This window comes from Aythya ferina (assembly GCF_964211825.1).
Source record: "Aythya ferina genome assembly, chromosome: 11".
NCBI lineage: Eukaryota > Metazoa > Chordata > Aves > Anseriformes > Anatidae > Aythya > Aythya ferina.
This window is the reverse complement of record NC_140307.1, coordinates 19127870-19141466: the sequence shown is the minus strand read 5'-3', so window position 1 is coordinate 19141466 and position 13597 is coordinate 19127870. Positions and strand designations below refer to the sequence as shown.

Below are 13597 nucleotides of genomic sequence, written 5' to 3'. Positions count from 1 at the left end.
AACAGATCAAACTGTAACGGAAGTCTGCTTTGTTCCTGCTGAGTTTTGTCTGTGATGCTGTATACATCTTTCCCTGTACCTCTGAATAATGCTGTCTGCCTGAGTGATACTGAAGTATCTACATAGCTCCTGATCTAGGTCAGGCCAATTTCAAGGATCAATGCTATGACCTTTCATGTTCTCTTGGAATAAAAACATAACTTACATTAAACCAACTACAGTATATCTTAGTAGGCTTTCCTGAGTATTCTCTCTAGGTATCATTTTTTCAGATATATATTTCAGTATATTTTTCAGCTATATTTTCACAAATATGGAAGAGAAATACAGAAGCTATTCACTAATGTAGCAAATAGCTGCATCCCTTATTTACCAGATATTCCTTAATTGTGGTGACTGTAGTTCTCCTTCCGGCCTGATGTTATTAGCAAAAGATACAAAAACATCAATTAAAGGTGCTTTTAATTATCTTCACCCTTCTTCGTTATATAATATACATGAGTAGTGGCATCCATTTTACTTCCTGTGAAGCAGGCATTATTTTGATAGCTAAAGGGGACAAATATACTCTGATTTGTCTCCCTGGTATCATTAAAATCCTACACTATTAAATCTCAGTGATTCACAAAGAACTCACTATACTTTCACATGACTTCATCTAGTTGCACTAGAATACAGTTGCAACTGAGGTACATTTGTCTCCCTTTCAGTCCCTTAACTTCTTGGTCTGCTTTGCTCATTGCATTGTGATAGAAAGGATTAGTCTTTTATAGTTTACTGCAAAAGTTTGCATTTTAACTTTACTTTTCTACAGATTTTGAGAGTCAAAATAATTTTCCACATTGCTAAACACACACAGCAGCAGCACTGAATTCACTCCACAATAAGTACTGCCCATGAGTGTTTTTTTTTTTTTTAAATTAAGAAAGAACCTCTTATCCTTGCAGCGTGGTGGAAGTATCCCTACTGTCAGTAGTAAATTCAAAGCCCTAGACCGCTTAGGCATCACTTAATTTTGCAAAATGCTTTTTTTCCTGTGCTGACATGGCCTTCTCTAACAACACACATTTAAGGTTCCTTCCAACCTGAGCCTTTATATGTTTCTGATTCATTAAACACTTTTTCCATCGTATAACTGAGGACTCTGAAGTAAACACAGCCTAGACAGGGACTGCACTGAAATGATTTGTGAAGCAAACTGTGGTTCCAGTGTTATACAGGACACATAAAACTGTTTTCATGCAGCTTTAATATGCTCTGCATTTCAGTGCTTCTAGACTCATTATGTAATCTTTCCACCACACAAGGCAGGTTACTCTGAACAGCACAGAAACACTATATTGCAACACCTAGTGCAAGTACATTCTCCCATGTTCTGTTGAAAAGTTCAAATAACTGCATTTATTACACTTGTGAATCAGTCTTAATTTGGAGGAAATCTTCAATTTAAACTTTGAATACTCAGTTTTAGTTTTCCAAGTTCCACACTTTTGAGCTTCACAATTATATCTAAGGTTTTTCAAATTAATTTTGCTGAAGAAAGCAGAACTTCATGCTATAATTTGGTATTGTTAAAACAGTAAATTTCTTTTGTTAATTCAAGAGAGCACATTGTTTTTATTCCTAGCTTCCAGAAATATTCAACTCTATTCACTACAACATCAGCTAATGATCCAATTGTCAGGATCTGACATAAGCTATTTTATCTTGAACCATATGGAAGTTTTATATCATGCTTGTTATATGAAATTATATATTAATATAAAATTTTAGCTTCCTAAGTAAAATGTTCTACATGTTAGTACTTCTGCTTCAGTCATCTGTAAATTAGGTTTGTATAGCCTAGCATGACAGACAGACAGACCTTAAAGTGAACATATAACTTATTACCTGTTTCAATTTCCCAAACATACACTGAATCATCTTCACATCCAACAATCAACAGATTTTCAACAGGGTCAAATTTGATCTTCTTCACAGGAAACAGATGCTTTCTGGCATGTAGGAGACACTCTCTCTTCTGAAGGTGTAGAATAGCTACTGAGTGATCATTGCACACACAGCATACTATGCTGTGATCTTTAAACTGTAGAATAGATTAAGAACTTCATTATTAGTACTGCAAAAACAGCTATGACCACACCACTGATACAAGACTGGAGCAAGTTGCCTAGTGATTTATTTCCTGAAACATACTAGTTTGGGAAAATATTTCATTTCAGCCTATTTCTCTGATGCATTTTTAGCAGGCTAGCTGTAAAACTAATACACAAATAGGAAGATACACACCCACTCTGATTTTTCAAATATGAGAAATTTAAATACCATTAGTCCACAGTACTTAGCCTGACAAAACAGTGATTATATAACCAAATATATAATTATCTGCAGATATCCTTGAAGAGAAAGTAGTAAAGAAATTAACTTAAGCCAAACTATTAATCATGTGATATAAACTTATATCAAGTCTTAAGGCACAAAAGCAAAGGGCAGTATATTTCTAATGAAAAACAGATATGTTGCAGTTTAATTTAAAATTGGATGGAATTGATTCTGCAAAGCCTCCCCTTTCCGCTAATAATTTTTGGTGACAAAGGAATTCACACTGAAAAAATTCAGCCCTTTAAGAACTGGATCATCATCCAAGCAGGTATTAAATCCCATCTAGATTCCAGAAAAAGCACTAAGGAACCTTACAAACATTAAGAACTTGTGCCAGGCCTCTAGAAGGTATTCAATCGCATCACTGCTAAAGGTCTTTTAGACTGCTTAATCTTAATGTTATCATTAAGAAAACTCTCAGCCAATTATAAGTATCAAATGTAGGCTAAGACAAATGAAATGGGGACAGAATTTGCTCAGTGATTTTTCATAAAAGGTTCAGTAATTTTTTTTTCTTATGAATTCTTACTTCAAAATTAAATTAAAACAAATCAAGTTTTTCTAAAGCTTATAAAACACAACGGTGTACATACAACAGACCACAGAGATCTGTCAGGAACTAAATACAACCGTATAGATTGAAATACTATTTATATTTAAGTGCTATTGGTCTAATTCTTGTCTTACTACATTCAAATCCCTAACCTTATAGATCTACTTCTGCAGTTGAGAAGTGTAAACAGATTAAAATAGCTTGATAATCATAATATAAAAAAATGAGTATACTGTTAAGAACTTCAATTTACTACATCACTTTTTTTTAGCACTTTTCTGAACCTCTGAAATTACAAATTAACAAAAAGTCACTGCCTTAGAGTTAAAAGTAACTTTCAAACAAGACGATTGATTAGTGAATGTAAATCAAAGACAAAATGTCACAGAAGTACCACCAGATAGTGTTTTCTTCTCATATATACAGATATATTTAACACACATGCATAAGTTTATATATATACTTTTATGTTTGTATCTATATTTGATACCTTTTGTTTTTACTTACTTTGAAGTTTTCTGGAGATCGCAATAGCTCTATCACTGTACCAGCTTGCAGAATAAATTGGTGCAAGATTTCTCCAGTAAATATATTCCAGCAGATCACAACAGAATCCTGTCCCCCTGATAGAAGCCAGCTTGGATCAAACTTGACTGAGTTATCATGTGGATAAAGTAAACATGTAACTCTGCTACTATGACCATTCAAAACTTTATGAGATAGATTACCTGAAACAAAAGTATTTTTGTTCTTTAAAGACTATTATTAAATTAAAATAAAAATAAACACATTTGTTAATACCTTGATTCAGAAAACAAATACAACTAAGAATTTTCATCCAATGAGTTTTAGGCAAGACATCCATAGGATCAAACAATTTTAGACATTTTCCCAAAAGGAAGTACAAAGATTTACATTTTGAGATTCAGCTACTAAGATGTATCCTTTTCATTCCTTCAGTGGAATCATCTTTTTGAGGGAAAATAAAGAAGACTACTGCCCCTATCATGACATCCTGCAACCCAGGTTCCAGGTGATTTAATCCCTGCAGCCATTCCCAGATTCCTAACAGTGCAAAGCACCTTGGTAGTACTAAACTGTATCTTAGTAAGTTATCTACATAAGGAGGGAAAAGCCCATCATAATCTTCCTTTTCTCATTCAGAGCCTGACCATCAACTTCACTTTCAGTGAATTTTTACAGGGCTCATTGAAGGGGACATTGGAAGTATGAAGTATTCTGTGGTTGGCTGAGATAATAGGTAAAATTGTTAAAACTTACCTTTCAAAGACACATTTTCTAAAAGTCTTGCTCTTGCGGTTTTTAAGCCTAGTGTTATGAAAATTTTCCCATTTTCACAGCCACAGACAAGTTTATCAAGGCTGGGTATGTACACAGAGGAAGTCACAACTGCACTTTCAATTCCATATTTAGATGCACAAAGATGATCAATAATGCCTTCTGACATGGAAAGGTTTTTATCAAAGTTATCCTGAAGACTCCATATTGCTGCAATTGGGATCTCTGGAGTGAGGGTAGTGAGGGTAGGGGGTGGAGAGAGGCAGGAACATTTGTTTTAAACCAAAACCAAACATACATTTTAGTTTCTCCATTATTTCCCTAACTTATCCCTTCTGCATCCTGAAGTTGGAAAGTCAGTTGCCGTTCCAACATTGGATCATATCTTCTCACTAAAAATCTTTAAGTATTATTACCTGTCCATGAAAAGCCACAAGTAGGATCAGCTAAGCAAATTCTGATGATGTTTAGTAAAGATGTGTTTATGGACAGGTGGAAATAGGGAGATTTGTTCAGTTATACATAGAAATTGTGTCCATTCCTGGACACTCTTGATTGGTGTTGCCTCTAATTAGAGGCAATCATCACACTATATAGATGAGCACTATTTTTTTTTTTTCTGTTAAAGCTTTTTCCATAAGAATAAGCATTCATGAAAATTGACTTAAAGACATAACTAAGGAGACTGTATTGAGAGTATAGATTTTCCAGACCTTTTGGGGAACCATCAAACATTGATGCAGGGACATCGGGAACATGCCACAAAGTGATTCTTCCTGAAGCTTCACCAGAAAAAAGAATCTTATAAAAAGGCTCCTTCCTTTCGTTCAGAAAGCCCATAACAAAAGGAAAACTCTACCAAAGAAACCAAAACAATAGCAAATCAGTTTTCTGTTGTAGAAGAATTGATCAAATAATGCAATAATTGAAAATTCAAAGTTTCTGGCATCAAAAGCCATAGAAATCTAAAACAAATAAAGGTTGAACACTCAGATGTCACTAAGCTCTGCTTGGACCAGGTCTAATCTGTCTGGTGCAAGCCCCTCTGCTTTGCCAGTACCTTTGGCTGAACCTACATCTCAAATGGAAAAACGTACTTGGAGAGATCCCTAGGTTCACTGCCTCTAAGTGAAGACCCCATATTGGCTATAAAAATTATTCATGCAGGAGGGTAAATACTTGAGCAGAAGTATAAGAAAATAGTATTGGACATTATTAAAAATGCATACATTTGGAGGGGGTCAACATTATTTTCCTTCCTTCACTGTAACCCTTGTATTTGCATGCTTTCTGTTTATTCTCCCCCCATGACAAATGACCTTTTGGCATCTTTCCCCAGTTAGGACAACTGTTTTTAGATCAGAAGGATTGTTGAGGGTAACATGAGTTGTTCTATTTTCCTTCAGCTGAAGGAAAATGTCAGGTTTCAGAAAAGTATGCAATACAAATGCTTTCTAAGAAAAACACACATAAAAAACCTCACATCTTCCAAAGCCAATTTCAAACAAATTTCATAATATAATGGCTTTGATTCTGGTTTTGTTGCTATGCTGAAGGGTTAGATTTATTTTTGTTTTATTTTTCCAAAAGTAAGAAACCCCCACACAGATTTTCTACTTCCTAACTTCTATCCATTGTTCAGTATTTCTGTCAGCTGTTCAGCTGTTTTTCCTGACCTATTTCACTCTGGTCACACAAGGCAAAACAGTGAACCAAGATACAGATTTCAAACAAAATAGCTTAAGTGAACTCATCCAAGCGATAACTTGGAAATTTGAAATTGATATACCCTGCCAATCATAAGTTCTTAAACAGAAGTAAAGATCACCTACTTTAATTCTTCCTCTTCTCTTACCAAAGAAGCTTCTTCAAGGCAGAGGCCATAGTTCTGAAGAGTTGTGGGTATTTTATGCATTCTGAGTACTGTCAGTCTGCTCACAATATAAGTTAGGCATGTGATTATGCCTCTGAAGGCTCAAGATAACAGCGTTCTAAATAAAGTGTCATAGACTCAAACCCCTTCAGCTTAAGATAGGTATACATGGGAACAAACTATTTACACAATTTCACTGAAATATGCATGCATATCTTAATAGAACAAGAATGAAACAACTTGTTTACATTTTGCTCGCTTTTATTTACAGATGTGCAAATAAAAGGATCTAAAGCTATTTTAGACCACTTAAAGAAAAGCTCTGCCTGTATTACAAAAACAGAATAAAAGTCTGTAGATAAAGACACAGGATTTCTGTGAAAAATTGCCAGAGATTAAGACAATACATTATGAACATCTCCAAATTTACAAATAAGTGTCCAAATGAAGGAATGCCTTACTTGTTTTATACAACATTCAGATTGGTTGATATTTAAACAATTTTTAGGGATCATTCTGGTAATTTACTAAAAGCATACAGCAGATTTTGAAGCTGACTGTAAACCTTTATGAATTTACCTTATTTTCCTTCAGACCAGTAAAGCAGAGTAAATGAGGATAAACAGTTTCTTTCAGCACCTTCCCATCTGCAGGATATGTGCTTCTAGAAAGCCCGCTGCATAATTTAAAAATAAGAGATTTAAAGAGTCATTTTAGAAAGCAGAATGGTAATGTCCAAGATCCACACATTAAATTAAAAGTTACCAAGCAATTACAAGCGACTTTGTGAAATCACAGCACCAGCTGCCCAAGTTCTACATGGCTAATCTTATTTCTGTGTCCCCTGCTGTGTCAAACAAAGGCTAAGGGCTGTCAAATTCAGGGTAAATCTTTGAGTGCCAAAGTGGTTTTGTTCAGGTTTTTGATCATTTGCAACATGCAGAGATTTTCCATAATAAACCTCCCAAAGTTCATCTTGTACCTGAACTTTTTGTGTGAATTTCCCATCTGAGCCCACCTGTTTAGCAGCTGGTAGATGTAACTGTAACCATCTTCTGTCCAGATGATCAGTCTGTAAGCTGCTAGTACTTCTCCACCAGCAAAACACTGACCACTTTTACTGAACTCAGTACAGAGCAAGGAGAAGTCACAATAATCATAAACCTAACAGAGAGGAAAAAACAGTAAAATATAAACAAACAGTACTGTCTCATTTTAGTTCAAGCTAGTTTTGTGCAAAGGATCAGTAAGTAAAACATAAAAGGTAGTTTCACTACAAAGTCAAGATAAAGACAAATCAGTTTTTGTACCATTAAAATGCCATAATATCTGAATCAAAACGTATCTGAAAGATAAACTGACAAAATAAAATTAAAGGCTTCTAGTATATTAGTAGATTTTAGATAGGGTTTAGGTTTTGCTTTGCATTTTTTATTATATAACTTAACAGACCAGTAAATATTAAAAATAATGAATTTAGTATGTAACAAGTATGACATTGAAGTCTGACAGACATTGAATACCTCTGTTGGTATTCTTTAAGAATTCTGTACAAGAAACTGCTAGTGTAACCAAAGCACATTTTCACGGAACAGATTTTCTTCTGTGTTTGGTAAACAGATTTTTATTTTTCACAAATTGAAAGTAAAGAATACATATAAAACGTGTATAAATCCATTTGCTTGGAATAATTCTTGTAGCTTTTCCACTTATGAGGACTAAAAAAAAAGAAAAATAGCTTGTTTCCTCTGACCTTGCCATTTTAAACCAGAACAGGATATGAGCAAGGCAAACTGAATAAGTTTGTGCATGTTCCTAATAGCCCCATGCAGAGTTCTCTTAGCCACATTCAATAACTTATTCCAACAGTTTGAAGAAATTCTCATTCCAAAATCTTTCTATGAATTGCTCGTATAGGAGCTACTTCATATCTAACTCCCTCTATATTTTCATTACTATAAATTGAGTCACTAAGCACACATGAATCTTTACAACACATACCTTTCTAATTAAGTAGTAACATTCTCTTTTTCTTTAAAGCTATATGTTCATTAACATACAAAATTTTAAAACAAACAACTTATACATCTATACCACCGCTTCAAGCAGTAAAATACTCAAATGCGTAATGGAAATGTTACAAGAAACATGTGTCTTTTGTGAAAAATGTTATACAAATTTATAGAAAACAATGAATGTTACTTTCATTCCACATAAGACGTATCTGTTCTATATACAAAACTTATTAGTGCTTTTGTACAGACTTTAAATAGCACAAGAGAAGTCTCAAGAATATCCTATAAGTGTATTAGTTAAAGCTGACTCGAGTCATGTATGTGAGTTCCACACCCCATCCATCAGACAGTACTCCTTGGATCAGGTCCTTAATTTAATATAATTTTGAGCTGTTAGCACAAGAGGAATGTCACAACCAAGGTGAAAAATACTGAGTTTTCACACCATGGTTCAGACCAACTTTAAAAACACCAAATTACATTTTCAGTAACTACACAATCATCTGTTTTCTTAAAACTGAAACAGAAAGTGATAGTCTGGGCTGTTTGTTTTTGCTGGCTACTGTTAAAGGTACTGAGGCCCTGATAAAACAAAGGCTTCTAATTACTGAGGACTTGCTGACTATGGTTACCTCTGACATACTTAAACATTTATTGTGCGATTTCTTGAACCATAGAGTCACTTGGATTGGAAGGGACCTTAAAGATCATATAATTCCAATACCCCTGCCATAGGGACACCTTTTACTAGACCAGGTTGCTCAAAGCCCCATCCAAACCAGCCTTAAACTCTTCCAGGAATGGTACAGCCACCAATTCTCTCAGCAACCTGTTCCAGTGCCTCACCACCCTCATAAGGAAGAAATTATTTAATATCTAATCTAAAACTATTCTTTTAGTTTAAAACCATTACTCTTTGCCCTACCTCTACACTCCCTGATAACGAATCTGAGTCTCTTCAGCTTTCCTGTAGGCTCCCCTTTAGGTACTGGCAGGCTGTAATAAGGTTCCCCCAGAGCCTTCTTTCCTGCAGGCTGAACAACCCTCCTTTTCTGCAGGCTGGAGAGGTGCTCCAGCCCCTTAATCATCTTTGTGGCCCTCCTCTGGACTCATTCTAATACTTCCATGTCCTTCTAGTATGTGTTTGTCTCCTTTTGAGATGCACTGCTGAGAAGGCCATAATATACCCCGTTCTTTAAGTGTAAGTAATACTTGAAATTGATGGGATAGTAAGTATATTTCATTACAAACTTTTAAAGCAGAAATACTTTAATTAAAAATAAACACTTCATCTCAGTAAGGCAGTTAAAATAACAGGAGAGAGGACAGCACACATATGACCATTAGTTAGCATTTTAACTTGAAGAAAAGTAGTATTTTCATGGATGAGTTAATAAGCTTTTCAAAGTTACTAATAAAATTAAAAAAGAATAACGCTCAACAACATACCTGCCAGCATATGGAGGACACCACTAGAAGGAGCCTTTCTGTGTAAGTGCAAAACCGTATTGCTTGACAGTTTAAACAGTCCAGAGATTTTGATTCCTTTTCACATACATCTTGCCTCTCCTTCACAGCACAAAAGGAAAAAAAGACAAGCAAATTATTCCAGATAGTTTTACTTTTAGAATAGAAAACATTTTTTCAATGTTTATTTGACATGTATTTTCAAAGCATAAGACATATTATTGATTAAAACTGTAATAAGAGAACAACGTTCATGAGTACTGTGCAGTAGGCTTCACAAGTACTGTGTAACCAGAAGACATTCTGCATGGCTCAGATCTTGATCTCACTTTAAGTGATAATGAGCATGGAAAAGAACTACAGGCAGGTTATGGATTGAACCTGCTGCCATGAATATATGCTAAGTATTCTTCAGTCAAGAAATAGCTACTACCACCCATAGAGTGACATTATCAGATTCAAAATAGCTAAAGAATATTCTGCATTCCCAGTCATCCAAACCAAGCCATTGTATTCCAGTTCTAGCACCTGTGCATGTCAAGTGACAGCTGTTGATATTAACATAAAATTGAAGAGAATAAGCGAGTTTGAAGATGGACAAATAGGTCATGACACAGTAATAGTTTTCCAAGTGAAGACAGTATAGTAAAAAAAAATAGAAGAAAGACTAGAGGACCATCTTGAGAAAAAGCAACAAGATGGAAGAGGACATACAAAGAGTAAGCTTTAAAGAGCTTTGAGTTTAAAGGAATTAAAAGGTTGCAAGAACTGAGTGACATTATTGAGACAGTAGAAAACCATTACAGCTTCAGCACCATAGAACATGGAAAGATATGAAGCCTGGGTAGAAAACTGCTGCATCAATTTAAGAGCTGTCCAATGGCTCAAATAATTTTAAATTGCAATAGGGGGATTTTTTTCCTCAGATTTTTTTTTTGAAACTTAGTGAGGACTAACATCTTCATCAAGGACACAGACAATACTAATCAATCTGGTTTAATTCATGTCCAGAAGATTCTCACTCATTTGTGCTTTGTTTCAGTACATCCTTCACTCGAGGATATTACTATATTTTTTTATTGTTCCAATTATCATTTCACAGCTCATACAAACTGACCTGTATGCTAGTCAGAGATGAAGATAGCTCCCATACTTTCAGAACTCCGGTTATAGACACTGCAACCAACGAGTCTTCTGTCAAAAAGGCAACAGTGAGACAATTTGAAACCAAGTCCAAACAGTGCCTAACACCAAAGGAGAACCTTGGTATAGACAATGGTGTTGTACACAGTACTAAACCTGATGGATTCTGCAGGGTACTGTTTAAATGAAATATTAAACAACTAATTTGTACATTGAAATACAAAGCTTACAAGCAAATAGTGAATAACTATTTTGCTTTATAGATATGTTCTAACAGAAGATAAAACAGGAGTTCAACACCCAAAAATTTCCCTGATATTACCAAATTAATTTGTAATTACAGATTAAAGTAATGAGTTGCTTACTATTGTAGAGACCATTTGTTTTTCGTTTAAGATACTGAATGAAACATGACCAGCATTATAAGTATGTAAACACCTTTTAAGGTATCAACAATGAAATATTAACGTCCTGTACATAACTGCTCTGCAAAGCATTAGATATTTGTAAATCTAAAATTCTACTATCTATACAAAAAATATTATGTAAATTGACTTACATAAATACATCTATAACATATACCTTGAATTCTTGCAGAGTGAACAATACACATACAATTTATCCAATCAGAAGACTGAGAAGACAAAGTGTGCAGAACACCCAAAGTTTTAGCATCAATAATAAGAACATCTTGATATTCTCCACAACAAAGAAGCCAGCCTTCACCTGTCATTCGGAATGAGCAATGGTAGTACTGTGCAAATGGAAAGAAGCATCAGCATACAGAGCTACGTAAGTGTGCATACATATTTTTTTTTACAGTAAGCATATCATACTTGAATTTTTATTTAACAATCAAAGAATTACTAAAAATATATAGTACACAGCATGAGTCAATACACCATTTTGCCTATGATACAAGTGTTCCACATATATTTACAACAATTTAATAGACATATATTAAAAGAGGTACTTAATATTAAAAGTGTTATCTGCCCTGCCTACTAGGATTTTTGAAAATGATTAAGGTGTTAGTTCTAATTATAAATTGCTAAGGAATTTGCTACTTGTTTCTCTGAGATAGTGTTTGGAGGGAGATGAGATCAAATTTCCATCACCAAGAGGTACATAAGGACATGGGAAAAAAAATCAGGTATAAACCACAGAGGATTCATAATGAATTCTCAATTATTTTTCAGAAATAATTTCTGCTCTGAGATATTATTCAGTATGACACTAATTGCTTTGGTGTTCAAAAGAACAATTCTTTCTTAAAAAGAAAATAGAAGAAACACACACAGAAAAGTACTTGAGAACAGATGACAAGGGTGCAGAGTAATTATGAAGATTTTTTTGTGAGGTGTCTTATGTGCAAGCATATTTGCATTTCATGTTATATCTGTTTATAATTGTACAGAATTGCTATAAATACATAAGCAATAGCATGTAAAAAAGCTTTCAAGCTCTCGTTTTTTAATGATGTTATCATGTAGTCAGAGATAAGTATCTAATAACAGAGTTTTTGCCTTTTGTTTAAAATCCTCTCTACTAATTTTAGCTAGATAATTCTCAGACTATCAGTTAAATAATTGAAGTCTAAAACCAAAAAGATAAATACGTGAGAAGAGGATAACTATTGTCACAGAAATAAATAATCAGAAGGAAAAATGTTTAGAAATAGGAAACTTTTGTAACTGGTACTCTTAAACTAGACTAGAACAGGAATATTTGTATAGCCAGTCCTCTAAGAAGAGATTCCACACTGCTTAAGGTCCCACAAACAGTTAGGAGTTGACCCTGGTGTTAAGTTTCATTTCAAACTGCAAATATTGTTTGTACTGTTTGATATTTGCAATTTACACCAGAACCACCTATGCTGAACAAAAGGAAACACTAAATAAGAGCATTAACTAAAAGCAACATTTTAGGACAGTGATGTTAAAGAGAGTATGCACTACATTTCCCAGGCGATTACATTCTGTATGAAACTATTCTTTTTCAGGTCCTACTATGCCACACACAGCTATTCTTCAAAGGAAGAAAAAAGACCTACAGCAAAACAAGTAAGCTATTACTAATACTTGAAAATTGAATTTTAAGTATAACTTTGTTCTAGTCACATTATTTTCTTTCCTATGAAAGTTTTCTTAGATATTCATATTTTCCTTTAGCCATATTGTCAAAGCTATAGATGAAAAATAATTATCTAGCCATAAGTAACTTCTCACCTCCTAATAGAGAAGTAATACTTCTGAAGTACTTGTTTCTCCTACTTGAAGGATAAGAATTAAGCTTCTGTTTCTGATCATCACAAAAGGACACAGATTATCTGATAATCAGCTAGGCCAGATCTGTCTGCTTCTTTGCAAACTTCTCCATAACTCACTATTAAGATCTAATTGAAGCACAGTATGATCTGTGTGTTGCTTAATTACATAACTGGGGGCATTAATATTGTGTGTGTGTACAAACAAAATCATAGATACTTTATTATAAACACATACAAATTAGAGGAATAGCTTTTTACGCTGTTTATACATACACATATTGGTGCATATATAAATAAACATATACATTTTTAAGAAGCGATTCATCAATATTTTTATTTGGTAGTTTACCTAAGCTTTTCCTTCTTCCCTTTATCTTTGACAGTTATGTTTGAATTCATCATATCAACCAAAACATTGACATGAAAAACAGTGTCTGCTGGAAGATTAGCAGAATGTGAATGCTGAATTCACCCATAGTTTAAGAGTCACATGAGAACTCAGTGAGGTCTCAGATCTTCAACGTTTGCAAACTTAGTTCCACCACAGACTTCCTCACTGAATATAAGCAGCATTTTAATTAACCAAGGAATCCCGA

The 13597-nt window shown here is 34.2% G+C and overlaps 1 protein-coding gene across 3 annotated transcripts in view; it reads right to left on the bottom strand.

Moving 5' to 3' along the window:
* The window catches only part of WDR72 (WD repeat domain 72), a 118352-nt gene that overhangs the window by 91079 nt on the left and 13676 nt on the right, over positions 1 to 13597 (bottom strand). For 2 of the 3 annotated variants that reach the window (XM_084532298.1, XM_084532300.1), the window contains 9 exons: positions 11315 to 11486; positions 10707 to 10783; positions 9572 to 9691; positions 7126 to 7271; positions 6687 to 6783; positions 4948 to 5089; positions 4217 to 4459; positions 3443 to 3663; positions 1891 to 2086 (listed from right to left, as the gene is read on the bottom strand). In XM_084532298.1, coding sequence (XP_084388424.1) covers positions 1891 to 2086; positions 3443 to 3663; positions 4217 to 4459; positions 4948 to 5089; positions 6687 to 6783; positions 7126 to 7271; positions 9572 to 9691; positions 10707 to 10783; positions 11315 to 11486 — 1414 coding nt within the window. The remainder of the gene's footprint in view (positions 1 to 1890; positions 2087 to 3442; positions 3664 to 4216; positions 4460 to 4947; positions 5090 to 6686; positions 6784 to 7125; positions 7272 to 9571; positions 9692 to 10706; positions 10784 to 11314; positions 11487 to 13597) is intronic. The other variant, XM_084532299.1, reaches the window with a different exon arrangement.